Below are 21,773 nucleotides of genomic sequence, written 5' to 3' on the forward strand. Positions count from 1 at the left end.
ATTCTCCTAGTAAATAAATAAAAAAATTTGGTTTCTAAGTAAGTATTTATATTTTATGTTGCTAGCAACAGGCCTGCCTGTGTTCACCGAAGGTCAGTGACCTGAATTATGTTCAGCTCTGCCAGCAGTGTGTGTAGTCATGAGAAATGCAAGGGTTTCTCTGGATTCCACCAGTACGACTTGAAAAATTACAAAATAATCTTTTCACAGAGGAAAAATTCCAATTTGGCTTTGCAAAAATATTCCATGTTGAATCTTACAATACAGCGATCCTGAATAAGGAAAATAAGTCCCTCTATGAAGGGTTTTAATTAGGAAGATGTAAAAAGTAAACCCCTCCCCAGCAGACTTCTCTTTTAATTAAATTTTCATGTTAATAATGGTTTTTGCACTTTAACTTTTAGGGGTTTAGAAATCTGATTGCTCTGAACCCACCTTTGATCTGCACTGAACCTATCGATGTGTGCTGGGTATTGAGCTTTGCAGGAAGGGCTGGATGCTCCTGAGGAATACAGGGAATAAAACTTGAATTCTCTGAGAGGCCAGCAGGGAAAGCAGGTCTGGGGTGTGAGGAGGAGTCAGAAACGTGAGGAAGGTTTGTTGTTCAGTGTCCCCATGCCCACAGTGCTGTGGATTTATCTGGGGTGGAGCTGCTCAGCACTCTCGGTGTGACTGAGCCTGGTGTGGCTCCACACTGGGATTGCTCAGGGCAGGAGGGGTTTGGGGGAGATCCCATCCTGGGGCTCTGGGGGGGATCCCATCCTGGGTGTGCAGGATCCCATCCTGGGGATCCCATCCTGGGTGTGCAGGGATCCCATCCTGGGTGTGCAGGGATCCCATCCTGGGTGTGCAGGGATCCCATCCTGGGTGTGCAGGATCCCATCCTGGGTGTGCAGGATCCCATCCTGGGTGTGCAGGGATCCCATCCTGGGTGTGTGTGCAGGGATCCCATCCTGGGTGTGCAGGGATCCCATCCTGGGTGTGCAGGGATCCCATCCTGGGTGTGCAGGGATCCCATCCTGGGGATCCCATCCTGGGTGTGCAGGGATCCCATCCTGGGTGTGCAGGATCCCATCCCTGGGTGTGCAGGGATCCCATCCTGGGGATCCCATCCTGGGTGTGCAGGATCCCATCCTGGGTGTGCAGGGATCCCATCCCTGGGGCTCTGCAGGGATCCCATCCTGTGTGTGCAGGGATCCCATCCTGGGTGTGCAGGGATCCCATCCCTGGGTGTGCAGGGATCCCATCCTGGGTGTGCAGGATCCCATCCTGGGTGTGCAGGGATCCCATCCTGGGGCTCTGCTGGGATCCCATCCCTGGGTGTGCAGGGATCCCATCCTGGGTGTGCAGGATCCCATCCTGGGTGTGCAGGGGGATCCCATCCTGGGTGTGCAGGATCCCATCCTGGGTGTGCAGGATCCCATCCCTGAGGAGATCCAGGAGTAAAACAGAAAACAGAAGCACCAAGTAAAGTTTAGCACAGATGATTTCTAAGAATTGCTCTCTTTGTTTTAGTAAAAGACTTCAGCTTTTATTCTTCTCTTTGCTCTAGCACTTTCAATAATTTGCTTTTTAACACCTTTCCTGTCATCTGTTCCTTCCTCTCCTCCTTTATTTCCAATTCACTTCTGTTCTGTGCTGGTAAGGAGATCAAACTGGGTTCCTGAAGCCCAGTAAATGTTATTACTGAGGGGATTCTTCTGGTAATGATCTTACAGACTGTGTGATGAGTAGGATTTGCTCTTGCCTCCTCTTATCATCAATTTATTATCTAACCCAGGCAGCCTTTGTGCAGGCTGTCTGAAAGGCCTTTTGCTTCCAGAGCTTGGCGGTGCAGGCACAGCTGGGGACCCTCAGTTAAGGTGCTGCCCCTGCAGCCATGGGTTGTAATTTTTGTACCTATTTAAAAAAACCCTAAAATTGTTACTTTTTAATGTTGTGTGACCCTGTTACTGTCACAGGGACTCAGTGGCTTTGGGCTCTGCTGAGATTTCAAACCCCTCCTTGGAAAACAGGGATTGTTCCACCCTGGAATTGTGCAGTTCTCCAGGATGGGCTGATGGGAGCTGCAAGGAGGCTGAGGCTGGGCTGGATCTGACGTCTGGTCAGCTCTGAGATGCACCATGTGTTGATTCCTGTTAATTGCCTGTTAATGACTTTCTCACATCAGCGGCTCTTCCTCAGTGCTGGTACCTCTTAAAGCGTCTTCTAAACTCGGAAATAACTCGGGGCTCGGTGCTTCCCCTGCTGCTGCTGTGGGAGCCCAGCGTTCCCACTCTAGGACGGGCAGGAAGCAGAGCTTGAATATTCCAGGGTGTTTTGGCTGAAAATTCCTCAAACTCTGGTGATGGTTTGGGCTAAGCTGGGTCAGCATGGAAACTGGTCTGGCACTGGTGGCACTGGGAGGGGTCAGGCAGTGCCGGAGCTGAAGGAGGGTAAAGACAAGAGAATCCTTCGGTCCTTGAGCTGCTGCTGCTGCTGCTGGCAAAGGCTTCCTGTAATCCTGCTGTAAAGCCAGCGATGCTGCAGGTAAAGGGAAAAAAGGATTTTGGCCAGGGAGAGATTGCAGAGCCGGGACTGAGGCTCTGCAGCCTCTGGGCACCTGTGTGGGGTGGACAGAGCTGGTGATGCAGGACAGGGAGGAGCTGCAGAGAGCCCAGAGGGGGCTCCAGGATGGGCAGAGGATGGAGCAGCTCTGCTGGCAGGAAAGGCTGGCACAGCTGGCATTGTTCACCTGCACAGGAGAAGCTTTGGGCTGAGCTCAGGGTGGCCTTGCAGGGCCTGGAGGAGCCCCAGGAAAGCTGGAGAGAGACAATTGCCAGGGGATGCAGGGACAGCACACAGGGAATGGCTTCACACTGAAAAATTACAGGTTTAGGTGGGATGGTGGGGAAAAATCCTTCCCTGTGAGGGTGGGCAGGGCTGGGATGGAATTCCACCCCTGGATCCCTGGCAGTGCCCAAGGCCAGGCTGGACACTGGGGCTGGAGCAGCCTGGGACAGTGGGAGGTGTCCCTGCCATGGCAGGGGTGGCACTGGGTGATCTTGAGGGTCCCATCCCACCCAAACCTCTCTGGGATTCCATTGTTGGTTCGTTTAAAGAAGAGTTTGCTCTTCCTTCTTGTTGCTGCTGAGTCCCGGGGCTCTGGGCTGGCTCAGCCCCTTTCCCTCACACCAAAGTGATTCAGGCACCAGAGTGCTCGGTGTGGAGAAGCTGCTGTGGCCTCAGCAGTGCCCCTGGCAGCTGTGGATGTGGCAGTGCCATCCCAGGGCACTGCAGCCATAAAAAGGCCATGGGTTCAGGATGTGGGATGGACACTTTTAGGGTTTCCCCTTTTTTGGGGGGGCACAGCAGCAAAAATTCACCCACTGCTAAAACCCCAACCCAGCACTGCACTGGCTGCCCCTCCACAGCCCCAACAAGCAGCTCCTTGTGCTGCTGCCCTTCCCTGTGCTGGGGGTGACACTGGAGCTGCACAGGGACAGCCTGGAGTGGCACAGGACAGCCTGGAGTGGCACAGGGACAGGCTGGAGTGGCACAGGACAGGCTGGAGTGGCACAGGATAGGCTGGAGTGGCACAGGGCAGGCTGGAGTGGCACAGGGCAGGCTGGAGTGGCACAGGACAGGCTGGAGTGGCACAGGATAGGCTGGAGTGGCACAGGACAGGCTGGAGTGGCACAGGGACAGGAGGGACAGGCTGGAGTGGCACAGGACAGCCTGCAGTGGCACAGGGACAGGCTGCAGTGGCACAGGGACAGGCTGCAGTGGCACAGGACAGGCTGGAGTGGCACAGGGACAGGCTGCAGTGGCACAGGACAGCCTGCAGTGGCACAGGGACAGGCTGCAGTGGCACAGGGACAGGCTGCAGTGGCACAGGACAGGCTGGAGTGGCACAGGACAGCCTGCAGTGGCACAGGGACAGGCTGGAGTGGCACAGGGACAGGAGGGACAGGCTGGAGTGGCACAGGACAGCCTGCAGTGGCACAGGGACAGGCTGGAGTGGCACAGGGACAGGAGGGACAGGCTGCAGTGACACAGGACAGGCTGGAGTGGCACAGGGACAGGCTGCAGTGGCACAGGACAGGCTGGAGTGGCACAGGGACAGGCTGCAGTGGCACAGGGACAGGAGGGACAGGCTGCAGTGGCACAGGGCAGGCTGGAGTGGAACAGGGACAGGCTGGAGTGGCACAGGGACAGGAGGGACAGGCTGCAGTGGCACAGGACAGGCTGCAGTGGCACAGGACAGGCTGGAGTGGCACAGGACAGGCTGCAGTGGCACAGGACAGGCTGGAGTGGCACAGGGACAGGCTGGAGTGGCACAGGGACAGGAGGGACAGGCTGCAGTGGCACAGGACAGGCTGCAGTGGCACAGGTTGAGGGCAGCAGCCCCGGGTGGCTCTCCCCCTCGGGCCATGCCGCGCGCGGTGCTGGGGCTCAGAGCGGTGCTGGGGCTCAGAGCGGTGCTGGGGCTCAGAGCGTTCCAGGCTCTCACTCTCCCTGCAGTTCCGTGTTTCAGGAGCTGTTTCAATAAGAACAACTCCAGTCGCAGCTGGTCACTCGTTTGCAGAGTTCTCTGAAAGTCTCAGGAATTCTCAGTGGGTTTGGTGTTCCCATAGGTTGTACAGCACCAATGATTGCTGGAGAACAAGGGAAAAATAAATGCTTGGGAAATACTTTAACCAGGCTTAGTTGCTGGGTGTTGTGTTTGAGGGTTTAATTTAAATTTTTTTGTTATAATCCTACTGTTCTTCCTAATTTCTGTTGGAGTTGTCTTTAAAAGACAGAAATATGTAATATTTATTATAATACATAATATATATTATATAATGCAATATATGATATATAATACATGATATATAATAAATAACATTATATAACATAGAATATGTAATATATAATATGTAATATATAATATGTAACACATAACACATAATATATAAAATATATAGTATATTATAATATACTATATTATATATAGTATATAATATAGAATATATCACATACAATATATAATGTATAATATACCATATATAATATATGAGATATAATATATAAGATATAGTATATAATATACAATATACGATATACAATATACAACATACGATATATAATATATAATATATAATATATAATATATAATATATAATATATAATATATAATATATAATATGTAACACATAACACATAATATATAAAATATATAATATAATATACTATATTATATATTGTATATAATATAGAATATATCACATACAATACATAATGTATATATAATATATAATATACCATATATAACATACCATATATAATATACAATATACAATATACAATATACAATATATAATATATAATATATAATATATAATATATAATATATAATATATAATATATAATATATAATATATAATATATAATATATAATATATAATATGATGACAGAAACTCCTGTCTATATCTCTCTGTCTATGGAAAATACAATTTTTTTTTCTGAGCAGATTTTAATTACTTGCAGCTAGCTGAACCTAATTTAATTTCATCAGGCCATGAGGAGAGTGAACGTTAACATTTAGGGATTGATATGCATTTATAGTTCTGTATCTTGTAGATTTGGGACAATCCCACAAGTTGAGTTGTGTTTTAGAAATTTTGTACTGAATTTCTGTGAAAATTGAAATATTTAAGGGCTTGGCAAAGATGGGTGACTGACAATTTTTGGGATGATGATAATTTTGAGATATATTTAATGGCCAGTTGAAATTTAAGTTAATAGTTGCCTTTTTGACACTTTGAAAGTTTTTCTAGAACCAGATATGAGTAGAAAATAAATCTTTGTCATGCTTGTCTTTGCTTTTTCTGTTGGAAAACTTCATTTTAGTTTGGATTCCTTGGTTTAGCTGGGGGTTGAGCAGCTGTGGCTGCAGTTTCAGAAGTTAATTTTTGTTTTTTCTCCCTTTTTCAGTGTTGTTTGCTGCTGGACTCCCCTGTCCCCACAACCCCGCAGGATGATATGAGACTTGAAAGAAGACGATGCATACAGGTGATTGATGTTCAGGATTTTTACAATGACAAATGTTGGATCTTCTTGATGTGCTTCTTGTTGCTCTTCCATTCTCTGTCCCCCCAAATGATGTTGTTCCAACTTAGCAAAATATTGAAGAATTTTGGAATCTTTCTTTGCCTTTCAAAACTCTTCTGCAGCTTGGAAAACTCTTCTTCTCCCAGGAAGAAAATGGTTTTCCTGAATGGAAATATTGTTTTCAGAGTTTTTCTGGGAATGCTACTGAAGGTGCTGACTGATATTTTTAGGGAATTCTCCCTTTTTTTGGCTAATCAGAAATCCTGGAAGTGCCAGGTGTATTTGCAGCTTCAATGGCTGATTTTTACTTTTGCTGGAAATACGGTCAGGGAAAATCACAAGCAGTAGAAATAGAATAAAATTAAATTTGTCCAAGAGGGTTGCTCTAATTTCTTATACCCAAATACCCCAATTTCAACCAGATCTTTGGTTTCGTGTTCAGTTTAAACCCCAGGAATCCTTAGGGCTGGGGAAATAACAAATCCAGCAGATTTCTGTGAGCATGGAGCTCATCTCCTGATTGACAGTTTTCAGTTGCATCAGCTGTTGCTGCATAAACAGCTTTGGAGGCTCTGTTTACATGGAGCCTTTGGATCTGGACCAAGATGCTGGAAGTGGAGATTTCATTCCCTGAAAACCAAACATCTCTCATTCCACTCCCGTGGTTGTGAGTTGTGTGCTGAAAGCTCAAGTCAAAGCAGGTCTAAAGAATTCTAAAATTAGGTTGGGTGAAGGAGAGGAGAAGGGAAAACTTCTCCAAAGGGATATTTCGTTTTTATGTTTCATTTTCAATATCTTAATCTAAAGGAGCAGCATTAAAAGTGTAGAAAATTGATGTCCCATCAGATTTGGGGAGCTCTGTGTAGTAGGCAGTGACAGATTAAAATAGAACCTAAATATTGAGAAAATGTTTTGAAAGCTTTAAAAATACTCATCCCACAAGTGAAAGGAGAGATAATGTTATGAAATTGTACCTTATGCATGACAGTGTTTGAGAGAATTCAGTTTCACATTGCAATGCTTTATTCTGATTTAAAACTCCCAACTTAAGCACTTTCAGTTTTGGTCAGAATTTCTGATGGCGTTGAGCTTCTTAGAATTGTGAGCTTGTGGAATTGAAATGGATACAAGATTTTGAAATTTAAGTGGTAATTCTGTCTCCTGCAGCCCAAATTCTTGATTTACAAGTCCCTTGATAAATACAGATGAAAAACCAGGATAAAGACATTTATGCCTGTGATGTGTTGAAAGTTAAAGAATTCAGTTTTATTTGCATTTTCTGTTTATTAGGAGAGCCAGGCTTGGTGTGCTGAGGTTCTGAGAATGAACAAGAATTGCAGGCCTTCAAATGAGACCTTGCTCCCCTGAGATAATTCTGGGACAGGAGGAGTCATTTGGTGACTGCTGATCTTGGTCTCAAGTTCAGAGTGCCTGGGGAGAGCTCAGGCCTGAAATTGAAAGTTCTTGTGGTTCTTGGGGATGGCTCTCTTGTGTTTTTAAAGGTTTCTCGAGGGTGATGGATCAGAGGTGCCTGGTAATGTCTAAACTGCCTTTGGTTAAAGGGGGAAGCTTCTCCAGGGTCAGTAAATTCTGTGTTTTAATGAGCTTCACTTCATTGTCCTGGAAGCTGCTCCAAAGCCCAGCAGTTAACCACAGCAGAACTGGGGAAACAATCCCCTAAAGAAGAAGATTGTTTCACTTCTGCCATGGAACACTTTAATTTTAGATCACCACCTAGGCTGAAAACACAGAAATGTTTTAAGGTCCTCTCCTTTCTTAAAAAAAAAAAGAAAGTGAAAATTTGAAGAAATGAGGATATTAAATGCTGTTTTCCAGTTTGAATCACCAGGAAAACAAACTTGCAGCACATTGGACTTGTCTTTTTGCCCTGGATAATATGTGGGACACCCAGCAAAAGGGCACTTTAAGGTGCTGTTTGGAGAAGTGAAAAATTTTCAGTAATTTTATTCGTGATCCAGAGCAGGGGATTGAGAGCACCCTCAGTTTGTGGGCAGCACCAGTTTGGGCAGGAGTGAGTGAGGACCTGGAGGGTGGCAGGGTCAGGACAGGATCCAGGGATGAGGCAGCAGAGTGAGGGTCAGTCCTGCCCTGGCTCAGAACAGCCCCAGGGAGCTCCAGGCTGGGCAGAGGGGCTGGGAAGGCCCTGGGGGTGCTGTGACAGGGGCTGGGCACGAGCCCAGGGGTGCCCAGGGGGGCAGGAGGCCCCTGGCAGCTGGGCTGGATGGGGAATTGTGTGTGCAGCAGGAGCAGGGCAGGGATTGTCCCTCTGTGCTGGCTCTGAGAGGCCCCTCCAGGGCTGGGCCCAGTTCTGCTCCTGCAGGAGAGCCCTGGAGGGGCTGGAGCGTGTCCAGGGCAGGGAACGGAGCTGGGCAGGGGCTGCAGAATCCCTGAGGGAGCTGGAAGGGGCTGCAGAATCCCTGAGGAGCTGGAAGGGGCTGCAGAATCCCTGAGGAGCTGGAAGGGGCTGCAGAATCCCTGAGGGAGCTGGAAGGGGCTGGAGAATCCCTGAGGGAGCTGGGAAGGGGCTGCAGAATCCCTGAGGAGCTGGAAGGGGCTGCAGAATCCCTGAGGGAGCTGGAAGGGGCTGGAGAATCCCTGAGGGAGCTGGGAAGGGGCTGCAGAATCCCTGAGGGAGCTGGAAGGGGCTGGAGAATCCCTGAGGAGCTGGAAGGGGCTGCAGAATCCCTGAGGAGCTGGAAGGGGCTGAGGCTGGAGCAAAGGAGGCTCAGGGGCCCTCGTGGCTCTGCACAAGTCCCTGCCAGGAGGGCACAGCCGGGGGGGTCGGGCTCTGCTGCCAGGGAACAGGGACAGGAGCAGAGGGAGCGGCCTCAGGCTGGGCCAGGGCAGGCTCAGCTGGGACAGCAGCAGCAATTTGCCCATGGAAAGGGAGCTCAGGCCTGGGAAATGCTCAGAAATCTGTGGCTGTGGCACCTGAGCTCATGGCCTGGAGAAGGACCAGGCAGAGCTGGGTGAAGGTTGGACTTTGAGGGTCTCAGAGGTGTTTTCCAGCCCTAATGATTCTCTGATTGCTGTTTACTTGTGGGGTTTTAGGCTCTGTTCTGCTTTCCCCTGAAGCAGGGCCGTAAGCAAAGCTGGGGTTCAGCTCTTTGCAGGCAAAGCCAAGTTTGTATTTCAGTCAGGTTGTGGTGACACAGGTGGCACCTTGTTCTCAGAATGGGAATTTTTCACTCCTTTGTCCTTTGCAAGTCCCTCCAGGACCTTTGGGGAAAGCAAGGAACCAAACTCTGCTGGGTGTGGTGAGGCTGGTGATCGATCATCCTGCCCATATCCACTTTTCATGCTGTGCTGGCATCAAATTTGGGATTTTACTGAGTCCCTACAGGCAGGGATTCATCTTGGTTAAAGTTGGTGTGTCCAGAGTTCTGCTCCCCCTTGTCCTGCTCCTGTGTAACTCAGTGGTTGGTTGTTCTTTTTATTTTCCTCTTTTTTATGGAGATTTCTTATAAAAATAATTTAGTTTTATGACAGCTTTCTGGTTTTGACTTTTGTAGTTATACTGGAGCCTAAGGAATATGGATCTAAAAACACTGACTTGTCTGATTTTTAGGCTTTTGAAGAGCTCAAAGCTTCTTTTTGTAACCTTTGTAAGAAAACAGAGTAACATCATGGTTACAGCAAATTATTCTCATCAACGTGGAATTATCTTGGATGCACCAGAGATGTTGAGAACCAAGGAAATGTGATAAAGGTGGTGTCAAGTTTGAGGTGTTCATATTGCTCTTAATTTTATTAAAAATGATCGTTTTTGGAGAAGAGAAAAAGCCAATTCAATACTTTTCAATAAGGACACTGCAAGGGCAGTTAATCAGTTCTCACCCAGGTCCCTGTCCTGCCCCAGCTGAATTCCTTATTAACATAAAACAAATCCAGAGGAGGATTTCTGGGAATTCCTGGGCTGAGTTTGGGGCCTGAAAGTGTCCAGGTGTTTGTTTTATGGAAGTGGAGAACTGGGCCATGGCTCTCACACCTCCTATTTCACATTTCAGTTGCTGATTTCATTGAGCCTGTAGCTGTTTTAAAGGATGTTTTTATATGTCAGTAGTGAGAAAATCCCACAGACCAAAGCAGAAAACCCCTCTGTTGTTGTGCACTCAGAACAAAGTGTGTGGAGCTCACCTGTGTTACCTGAACTGGAAGTTTTACCAGGAAAATCCAAAATTCCTGGGCCAGCACCAACTTATCCCTGCCCTGGCTGTTCCTGGGGTGGCCAGGTGACCCCTGAGGGGACCAACACCAGCGGGTGGCAGAAAATCAGGTTTGGAAAGAGCAGAACAGGCCCAGGTGCTGATTCCCTGCTGGCACAGACTGGTTTGTTACTGGTTCCAGTTGGATTCTGCCTGGCTGGGTCCTCCCAGGGGGTTTGTGGGGGAGGTTCAGCTCCTGGCTGGGCAGAAATCCCACCCAAATAAATATAAATAATATCTGAGACAGAGCTGCTCCTGAGGAGGGGAGCTTGGAATACAAGGGCTTGGATATTCCTGGGATTGTGATGATTATGACAACATTATTATTATTATTATTATTATTATTATTATTATTATTATTATTATTATTATTATTATTATTATTATTATTATTATTATTATTATTATTATTATTATTCCTATTATTCCTATTATTCCTATTATTCCTATTATTATTCCTATTATATCAATATCAATATCAATAATGAGGGCTTGGATATTCCTGGGATGATGATGATGATGACATTATTATTATTATTATTATTATTATTATTATTATTATTATTATTATTATTATTATTATTATTATTATTATTATTACTATTACTATTACTATTATTACTATTACTATTATTACTATTATTACTATTACTATTGTTACTATTACTATTATTACTATTATTATTCCTATTATATCAATATCAATATCAATATCAATATCAATATCAATAATGAGGGCTTGGATATTCCTGGGATGATGATGACGACAACAACAACAACATATTAGTATTAATATTATTAATAATAGTGATAATAATATAATATCAATATCAATATTATTTTAGTATTGTTATTTTAGTATTTTAGTAAATGTTTCTATTATTTTTATTATTATAATTTTTTATTTTTATTTGCCCTTGGATATTCCTGGGAAATATTTTTATTTTTTATTTTTATTTTCTCTTGGATACTCCTGGGAAATGTTTTTATTTTTATATTTTTATTTTCCCTTGGATATTCCTGGGACATATTAATATTTTTAGTTTTAGTTTTTCTTTTTACTTTAATATTTCCTTGGCTATTCCTGGCATTAACCCCTGCTTTCCCACGGCTAAATCAATCCCTTTGCAGCAGGGTTTGCTGCTGCTTTTGGAGTTTTTGTGCTGCTCAGGCTGCAATGGAAGTTCTGCTTCTCAGAGATGGAGTCATTGACCTCAATGAATGATAACCTTGAAGTCAACAGACTAAATTAGTGCTCCACTTTCTGCATTTGAGAGCAGCAGTGTGGAAACCTGGACAGCTAAAGTTAGATTCCTGCATCCATATTTAAGAAGTTGCCTATTTAAAAGAAAAGGTTTTTTTCCCCCTCCTCCAGAAGGGCTCAGTACCTGTGATATTGAAAATTGAACTTTTCAGCCTCAGCCCCCATCTAAGAGGAAACAAAACTCCAGGATTTTGGTGTGGGATTGCAGCCTGGTGTGGGATGCTGCTTTCCTTATTCAGGAACAGAGCAGAGCATCTAAACCAGAGAATCTTTGGGTGCTGCTGTTCTTGTGTATAGTTCCAATATTCTGGAAAAGTCATTTCTATTAACTTTGCCTCCCAATACATGTGACCCTCTGTCTAAAACCTGTTGAGAAAACTTCCAATGAAGTTATAAATTGTGAGGAGATTTCTTTATTGAAATTTATTTCTGTTGCTGATTTCTAAGAGCAAAGACAAAAAAAACTTATTTTGAACAAAACCAAATGAAAATTCAGCTCAAAAATTCCAATAATAACTATTAACAATTATTTCCCATTTCCCGAATGATTGGTCAGTACACTGAGAATGCCTGAGCTCTGGAATGAACAGAATGCTGGAAATCCAGAGGTTTTCCTGCAGCCTTTAAAGTCAGTGTTCAGGGTGGGAACAAAAGGAAAGGTTCTCTTGGGCAAGGCTGGACTTTAAATGGAACTTTAAATTGACTTGAGCTCCTGAGCATTTGCTGTGCTGAATCCAGGACAGCAGATTTCTGCAGGAGGCGTCCTTGATAAATCATGGAGCCGGGTGGAAACCTCTCCCTCCATCCCAAAGTTCTGTTCCTTTGGGGTCGGGTTTTAAAACACAGACAGACACCTTAGGATGGCTCTCTTAAAGGCCAGGTAAGAGAGGTCTGGTAAGGATTGGTAAGGATGGTGAGTTCTTGGTAAGGTTTGGTAAGGATTGGTAAGGATTGGTAAATTCTTGGTAAGTTCTTAGCAAGTTCTTGGTAAGGACTGGTTAGGGTTGGTAAGGATTGGTAAGGATTGGTAAGGGTGGTGAGTTCTTGGCAGTTCTTGGTAAGGATTGGTGAGTTCTTGGTAAGGATTGGCAAGGGTTGGTAAGGGTTGGTAAGGATTGGTAAGTTCTTGGTAAGTTCTTGACAGTTCTTGGTAAGGATTGGTGAGTTCTTGGTAAGGATTGGTAAGGGTTGGTAAGGATTGGTAAGGGTTGGTAAGGATTGGTAAGGGTTGGTGAGTTCTTGGTAAGGATTGGTAAGGATTGGTAAGGGTTGGTAAGGATTGGTAAGGATTGGTAAGGGTTGGTAAGGATTGGTAAGGATTGGTAAGGGTTGGTAAGGATTGGTAAGGATTGGTAAGGGTTGGTAAGGATTGGTAAGGATTGGTAAGGATTGGTAAGGATTGGTAAGGGTTGGTAAGGATTGGTAAGGGTTGGTAAGGGTTGGTAAGGATTGGTAAGGATTGGTAAGGGTTGGTAAGGATTGGTAAGGGTTGGTAAGGATTGGTAAGGGTTGGTAAGGGTTGGTAAGGGTTGGTAAGGATTGGTAAGGATTGGTAAGGATTGGTAAGGATTGGTGACTTCTTGGTAAGGGTTGGTAAGGGTTGGTAGGGGTTGGTAAGGATTGGCAAAGGTTGGTAAGGATTGGCAAGTTCTTGGCAGTTCTTGGTAAGGATTGGTGAGTTCTTGGTAAGTTCTCGACAGTTCTTGGTAAGGATTGGTAAGGGTTGGTAAGGGTTGGTAAGTTCTTGGTAAGGACTGGCAAGTTCTTGGCAAGTTCTTGGTAAGGATTGGTGAGTTCTTGGTAAGGATTGGTAAATTCTTGGTAAGGGATTGGTAAATTCTTGGTAAGTTCTTGGTAAGGATTGGTAAGTTCTTGGCAGGTCTTGGTAAGGATTGGTGAGTTCTTGGCAAGTTCTTGGCAGTTCTTGGTAAGGATTGGTGAGTTCTTGGTAAGGATTGGTAAATTCTTGGTAAGTTCTTAGCAAGTTCTTGGTAAGGATTGGTAAGTTCTTAGCAAGTTCTTGGTAAGGATTGGTAAGTTCTTGGTAAGGATTGGTAAATTCTTGGTAAGGATTCTTAAGTTCTTGGTAAGGATTGGCAAGTTCTTGGCAGTTCTTGGCAAGTTCTTGGCAGTTCTTGGTAAGGATTCCATGTGTAATCCTTCATCAGGCAGGTGGAGGCAAGAACTGGGCAAAGGTTGCTCCTAAATGCTGCTGAAATTGGACATTGTCACTTGGAAGGTTTGTGTTTCTCTTTCCCTGCTCAGGCTGGTGCTCCCTGTTCTGTTCAGTTCAGTTTGTGCCCTGTGGGTTTGGATTTTCTATCAAACCTCTGGCAGGCAGGGGTGCCCAGATGTGTGTGTGTGATTCCTGACTGGGATCAGGCTGATCCTGGTGGGTTCCCAGATGTGTGTGTGATTCCTGACTGGGATCAGGCTGATCCTGGTGGGTGCCCAGATGTGTGTGTGTAATTCCTGACTGGGATCAGGCTGATCCTGGTGGGTGCCCAGATGTGTGTTTGATATCTGACTGGGATCAGGCTGATCCTGGTGGGTGCCCAGATGTGTGTTTGATATCTGACTGGGATCAGGCTGATCCTGGTGGGTTCCCAGATGTGTGTGTGATTCCTGACTGGGATCAGGCTGATCCTGGTGGGTGCCCAGATGTGTGTGTGTAATTCCTGACTGGGATCAGGCTGATCCTGGTGGGTGCCCAGATGTGTGTTTGATATCTGACTGGGATCAGGCTGATCCTGGTGGGTGCCCAGATGTGTGTTTGATATCTGACTGGGATCAGGCTGATCCTGGTGGGTTCCAGATGTGTGTGTTTGATATCTGACTGGGATCAGGCTGATCCTGGTGGGTTCCAGATGTGTGTGTGATCCCTGACTGGGATCAGGCTGATCCTGGTGGGTGCCCAGATGTGTGTGTGATTCCTGACTGGGATCAGGCTGATCCTGGTGGGTTCCAGATGTGTGTGTGATCCCTCACTGGGATCAGGCTGATCCTGGTGGGTTCCCAGATGTGTTTGCTTTGTTCCTGGCTGGGATCAGGCTGATCCTGGTGCAGTGCCCAGATGTGTGTGTGATTCCTGACTGGGATCAGGCTGATCCTGGTGGGTTCCAGATGTGTGTTTGATTCCTGACTGGGATCAGGCTGATCCTGGTGGGTTCCAGATGTGTGTGTGATCCCTGGCTGGGATCAGGCTGATCCTGGTGGGTGCCCAGATGTGTGTGTGTGATCCCTGGCTGGGATCAGGCTGATCCTGGTGGGTTCCAGATGTGTGTGTGTGATCCCTGGCTGGGATCAGGCTGATCCTGGTGGGTTCCCAGTTTCCAGAGCAGCCCAGGCTGTGCTCAGCTTGCTGACAGGGGTACACACAGGGTGGAAGTTGCTCTGCCCAGGTTTCAGAGTTTCCATGTCCCAGTGTGCATCAGCTCTCCATGCACACTTTGGGTATTTCCAGGGATATCCAAACTGCCCCTGGGTGCAGCTCAGACATATCTGAGCAGGGCTGCTCAGACCCTGCTGGATTTAGGAACACAGTTAAGCTTGGAAAATGGAAAAGTGGCAAAGTTTGACTCTCAGATTTCTGCTGTGACGCCACAGTCTCAAACCACATTTGTTGATAAGCTGTTAAGGACAGAGATGAGATTGGAGAGCAAGAAGCAGAGTTTGTTTCCAGCAGTGACACATCAGATTGGAGGCTCTGACCTTGCACTCGTCCTGGGAGGAGCAGGGAATGCCCAGCCCAAGGGACAGCCTGGTTCTGGGCTCAGCACCCCCTGACACTCACACCCGGCCCCTGGTGCCTTCTGGCTGAGTGAAATTATCCCAAAATTCCTTTGGGGACCTTGCTTTGGGTTCATGGCACACGGAGGCAGCTGCTGGAACAGGGGCAGCAGTTTGGTTCCAGGCTGAGAAAAGGGATTTGTTCTGGATTTCTCCTTCCTGTTGGTGCTGACATTTTCCTAAGGAATTGGTTATTGAAAATCCCTTAAAAATCTGGGGATCCCAGCAGAGAGCAGAGTATGAAGTTCTGCCTTACTGGTTAACTCTGGATCTCCTAACTGGTTTATTTTGGTGCATACTCTTACCTTCTCCTTCACCTCATTGAATCCACTTTGTGAACAGAGAATCCAATATCAGGTTTGCTAAACCATCCAACACTTTGCTTTTTCTTTGCTAAAATCAGTGAAAATTTTAATATTTGAGCATCTTGCCTGTTGGAGCTCAGTATTTTCTCCCTCACGTCATTGAATCCACTTTGTGAACAGGGAATCCAACTTCAAGTCTGCTAAACCATCCAACACTTTGCTTTTCTTTACTAAAATCAGTGAAAATTTTAATATTTGAGCTCAGTATTTTGGGGTGACCCTGCCACTTGTTTGTGCTGCCTCAGATGTGGAGGACACGGATCAGCAGATGTGCTGTGCCAGGAAATAAACAGAGGGATGATCTCTGTAAAGGTGGATGAAGTTGTTTCATTTTTACCTGGTTTTGTAGGCAGTGAGGCCTTTAAATAGAGAAATATTGAATATTGTTATTGAAGTCCACAGTTCCTCAGGAGTGCCTTGCCACTCCAGGACAAGAAACTCTTTCTGGCAACACATGGAGATCCAAACATGTTTGTTTTAGCTTGGCTGTGCCAGGGCTGACATCTTCATGCTCCTCCAAGGTCCTGAAGGTGCCTAACAGGAATGAGCTGCTTCTCCAGGATTTCACATATTGGTAAATCCATTAATGTGGATTTCCACATATTGGAACTCACCTGTTAGTGTGAGCTCTGGCTTGCTGTTAATGCCTCTCAGTAGATCCACAATTTAAGCTGAATATAAAACTGATTTTATCTTCATGTAGATATGGAATAATGGCTTACACAGATTATATTAGCTTATAAAATATAAAATAAATTACAACACCCCACCAAATCTATTTACCAGGTATTGTACCTTCCAGTAATGCAGAGGCTTTGTGCTAGTTTGGAATAAAAGTGGGAATTAAGCCCTTTGAAATATTTCACTTAGTGAAGTTTAGCAGAAGATCTGAGAGGCTGCAGATGTCCATCAGAATTCCCTTTCCAGCTTCACTTTAGGTGAGTTCCAGATGTGCTTGGGAGGCTCTGAGTTAAGGACTGTGTAAAAAAGCAGCAATCTGCTAATTGATTTATTCTTGTTTCTAAACCTTTGTAAAATAATTTTACAGTAATCATTTCACAATGCTGAGCAATTCCTGGAGACTTCCCTGAGTGCAGTGGTGGATCCAGGTGTGGAGTTTTAGGGTATTTCTGGTGCTGGATGTAAAAAAGGCAGTGTTTGTTTCTGGGCCTAAATGTTCACATCTCTGGAGTTTTCTCCAAAATTCCATTTTTCAAAATTGCCTTGTTGAGGTCATGGAATCCCAGTGCAGGGACATCTCCCAGTGTCCAACCTGGCCTTGGCACTGCCAGGGATGCAGGGGCACCCACAGCTGCTCTGGGCACCCTGGGATGTTGGAGGGAAACTTTAATCCCAGCATTAAGATAATTACAACAAATAAATAGCTGGGGGAAAAAATACACGTTAGTCTTGTGTGCTTTAATTGAGACCAGTTTGTGATGATGTTGTGGTTTGTCACTGGTGAGCCTCAGAATTATTCCTCACCTTTACTGGCCCTGGGCAGGTGTTTGATAAGAGCACGAAACTCCTTTAAATCCTGCAAAGAAAAAGAAGGAATTCTTTTCACAGCCCAGAATCTGGAGGTGAGCAGAGCAGTTACTGGCCAACATCTGATATTCCAGTTGGGGTGCAATATCCCAGCCAGGGCTGTTGGGCTGTTTTCCTTTCTCCACCCCCCAGGATTTCACAGATTCGGTGCCCAGCTGAGCCTCTCCTGCTCTGCCCTTTGCAGATTGGTCACTGGAGGTTTCTGAGCGCCAGCTCCCAGACCAAGGAGCTGTTTCCCTGTTGGTGCCTGGAGAATTCCCATCTCTGCTGCCTCCCTGCCCTGCTGGGAAGGGTTCCTGGCATGTGCTGTGTCGGTTTTTTGGCTGTTTAGGTGGTTTGGAAAGGTTTAGGGTGGCTTTGGATAGTTTGGCGCTTTAAAGGATGAGGAGAGATTTTAGATCTTTTTTTGGTTTCGGTGTTTATGAATTGTTTATCTAAAAGATTTTCTTTTAGCTTAACAGAGGTTTGTACAGTAAGCTAGTTATGAGCATACTGTAAGCTTCTGGGGTGGTCACTTATTTTTATATTTGAAGTTACGTGTACAATATTTATCATTGTTCTCTAATACTTTTTACTTTTATTAATTGGTGTACTTTTAGTAATAACTAATCTTAAAGTGCTACTATCACTACAGAAGATGGAGGCTAAGAAGAAGAAGAAGAACAGGACACGCTTCAATTCTTCTATCTTACTTCTTTAGACTTCTTTGTACAGAAATCTTAAACTCTGTGTTTTATACTTTAATTAACTTATTCTTTCACTATTTACTTAGTGAAATCTTCTCAGTCTTCATACAGGTGTTGTCTTTTGTGTAGGATCAAAGTTTAGCTACTAGACACTTTTGGCAACGTTTTAGGACTCTCGAGCCCCCCAAGGGTGGTCTCGGCCACTCTGCACCTCCATCTTGAGGTGCTGAGATCTTACAGGGGTACCCAGCTGCTGCTTCCATCCTTCCTCAGCTCTTAATTCCACTCTTGTCCTTCAATCAGGAGAAAATTGCTTTTTTCCCCCTCTTGTCAAAGCAAAAAACCCCAGGGTTGTTCTAGCTTTTGTTATATATACATAATATATAAATATATATATAGAAATATAACTTCTTTTTTCCTGACCTGCAGCTGCAGGAATATTCCTTTGCTTCTTTCTCCCTTACAAAGCCTGGGAGAATTTTGTGTTGCTTTCCTTGGAAAGTTCAGCTTTTCTTCCATCTTCAGAGAAATTTTATCTGTAAAGTTGTTCTTGTCCTCTGGCTTGGGCTGACTTCATGGACTTCAGGAGTCTTCATGATTTCTCTTGTGAAGAAAAGAGATTTTCCTCAGAAAAAAAGAGGCTGTTTCACACCCAAATCAATGGGTCAGTTTTCAAGTTAGGATTGTGCACCTTCAGCTTAAATTCTGTGTTCAGCTTTGTTTTCCAACAAAGATTCTGGTAGCAAAAGGCCCCAGGCAGTGACTGTTTGGATCCTGAGAAAGGCAAAAGTAGTTGTTGTGTTTTTTCTTTGTTTGGTGTTTTCTTTTATGTCTGGAGGCATGTGGAGCTCCAGGGGAAGGCAAGAAGCACAACTTGGTTTTTTCTTGGGAGAAATCCAGGCTCTATAGGCTGCCATCCAAATGCAAAAATTCTGACACTTCTGTGCTCAGAAAAAAGTGCCACCAAAAGGGAGCCAGCTGAATACTCCACTTCTTCAATAGAAGGCTCTTTCCTGAAATAGAATTTGGGAGCTAACTTTGTCTGGAGCAGGGATTTGGGTTCAAAACACTCCCAGAGCCGTGGTGACGTCTTTGCACTTTTTCAGAGTCTTTCCCTCTGGCTCCAGGTGTTTGGGTAAACACTCAGTGCATGTTCAGACACCTGAGGAATCATTTGTGTCCTGCAATTCCATGAATTGCACACCATGAATGAAAAATCTGCTTCACTTTTTTTTCTGGGAAGGAGTTGATGGAGGAGAAGGGAATTTTTGCTGTCATAGAACCCTGGAATGGTTTTGGTTGGAAGGGATTTTAAAACTCATCCCATTCCCACCCCCTGCCATGGCAGGGACACCTTCCATGATGCCAGCTTGCTCCAAGCCCTGTGCAGCCTGGCCTGGGACACTGCCAGGGATGGGCCAGCAGAACTTCTCTGGGCACCCTCACAGGGAGCAGTTCCTTCCCTACAAATAAATAAAATACCCTTGGCACAGGTACAGCGCTCAGTATTTACAGGTTGGTCACAGCATTTTGGTGTTTGACTTTGTGTCACCCTTTGTCCCATGGATCCCAGTGTATTAGCAGTGTTTTTTGCCATAAAAATCCACATTATCCTCGATAACAGATGAGCTCTGTCTGCCCAAGGAGCTGCCCTGCCCCATGAGGAAGAGGGGCAGTTCCCTCCTGGGTGAGCCTTTTGATCAATTGGGAGAAAAGGGAATCGGTGTCTTCTGAGCGAGGCTGGGTAGCAGCTCCTTAAACAAAGGGATTGGGGCTCCTTTCAGCACCAGCTCCTGATGAATGGTGGGGATTTCATTCATGGATGGATGGCCCCTCTGCCTGAGGCCTGGCTTTCCTCGTTCACAGACAGGAACTGAGCAGCTTTGGAGAACACAAAACACCTCAGGAGGTTTTTGGAAGCCTCTGGACAAGGTGCTGCATGAGAAGCATTGCTGTGCTCAGCTTTGGAGAGCCAGGGGGACTTTCCTGCAGCCCTTTCTGGGGTCCTCAGCACAGCTCCCAGGGAAGGGACAAGGCCAGGACGTTCCAGCTGTGACTCTGTGCCTGATGTGCTTCTGGCCCTCAGCAGTGAAATCCAGGATTTCAGAGTGGCCTGGTGTGTGAGCTCCCCAGGGCACAGGAGCTCTGCTCACAGGGAACAGGACAGGACAGGAGGAAAAGGCTCAGGCTGTGCCAGGGGGGGCTTGGGTTGGACACCAGGAGGAATTTCTTCACGGGGAGGGTTAAATATTGGTGTTCAGGATTATCAGGATTATCACCCCAAGCCCTGTCCCCAGGGGCCACATCCAGACTCTCCTGAGCACTCCCAGTGACTCCAGACCTCCCTGAGCACTCATCCCAAGGCCTGACCATTCCTGCATGGAAAGTTTCTCCTGGTGGCAATCAGAGCCTCCCCTGGCAGCATCATTTCATCCTTGGTGATGTCCTGAAACATTGCAGTGTTGGCTGAGGGCGCTCAGTGCCCTGACCTCTGAAGGGACTGCCGTGCTTTCCTCTCACAGATGGTGGCAAGGACAATTTTCCACCTCTGTCCACTCCCCTCTGTTAGCTGAGAAATTGGGAAGTCTCCCCTTTGTGGGGCAGAAAAGGAAGGGAAATCCTCTCTGCTCGGACTTGGTTGGGCTCTCTGGAGCTGCAGAGAAATCCCAGCAATCCCCCACATTCCCAAAGAGGTCCTGAGCAGCTGTGGGAGCTGGGGGGACATTTGGGAGCAGTTCTGTGCTCTCTTGGCCAGCAGGGCCAGAGAAAGCCCTGTGGTGCTTTGGCAGAGCCCAGCCCCGAGTGTCAGCACTGCTGGGCAGGGCAGGAGCAGCTGCTCGGGGCTCCTCCTGCACCAGGACCTGCTTTCTGCACTGCCTTTGGGCCACCAGAAATTATATTGAGCTTTGCTCCTGGTAAGGATTTGGGCTCTGCATGGCCTTGGTGGAAAGCTGGGCTCCATGGCAGTGATGAGAATAAAGAGTTCCGTGGCTCCTGTTTTGTACAGACATCTTCGAGCTGGCACATCCTGGGCTTCTTTTGAGCTTTCTCCTCCAAATCCATGGAACCACAGAATGGTTTGGGTTGGGAGGGACCTCAGAGCCCACCCAGTGCCACCCCTGCCATGGCAGGGACACCTCCCACTGTGCCAGGCTGCTCCAGCACTGCCAGGGGTGCAGGGGCACTGCCGGGGATGCAGGGGCACTGCCAGGGATGCAGGGGCACTGCCAGGGATCCAGGGGCACTGCCAGGGATCCAGGGGCACTGCCGGGGATGCAGGGGCACTGCCAGGGATGCAGGGGCACTGCCAGGGATCCAGGGGCACTGCCAGGGATGCAGGGGCAGCCACAGCTGCTCTGGGCACCCTCAATCCCATTACCTTGGGGACTGTTTGATAACTGCCCTCAGTGATGTCCTGCTGGGACAGGGACATTTCTTTGGGGTGGCATTTCTTGGGGTAACATTTCTTTGGAGTAACATTTCTTTGGGGTGGCATTTATTTGGGGTAACATTTCTTTGAGGTGACTTTTCTTTAGGGCAACATTTCTTTGGGGTGGCATTTCCTTGGGGTGGCATTTCTTTGGAGTAACATTTCTTTGGGGTGACATTTCTTTGGGGTAACATTTCTTTGGGGTAACATTTCTTTGGGGTGACATTTCTTTGGGGAGACTTTTCTTTGCATCCTTTCTCAATCATCTCAGCCTGGCACAGCCCTCACTCCAGTGAGTTTTCCCTCATGGCAGGAGGGCACTTCCAACTTCTTCCCTCTTCTTTCCCTCTTCTTTCCCCATTCTGCCCAGGAGGAGTGAGGCTGTTCCA

General features: G+C 46.4%; 1 protein-coding gene across 1 annotated transcript in view; it reads left to right on the forward strand.

Annotated features, from left to right (window-relative positions):
* Positions 1-21,773, forward strand: part of DYRK1A (dual specificity tyrosine phosphorylation regulated kinase 1A) — a 96,127-nt gene that overhangs the window by 24,536 nt on the left and 49,818 nt on the right. Inside the window, 1 exon segment of the mRNA XM_063180641.1 lies at positions 5,960-6,037. Coding sequence (XP_063036711.1) covers positions 6,028-6,037 — 10 coding nt within the window. The 5' untranslated portion in view covers positions 5,960-6,027.

This window comes from Melospiza melodia, chromosome 2 (assembly GCF_035770615.1).
Source record: "Melospiza melodia melodia isolate bMelMel2 chromosome 2, bMelMel2.pri, whole genome shotgun sequence".
NCBI lineage: Eukaryota > Metazoa > Chordata > Aves > Passeriformes > Passerellidae > Melospiza > Melospiza melodia.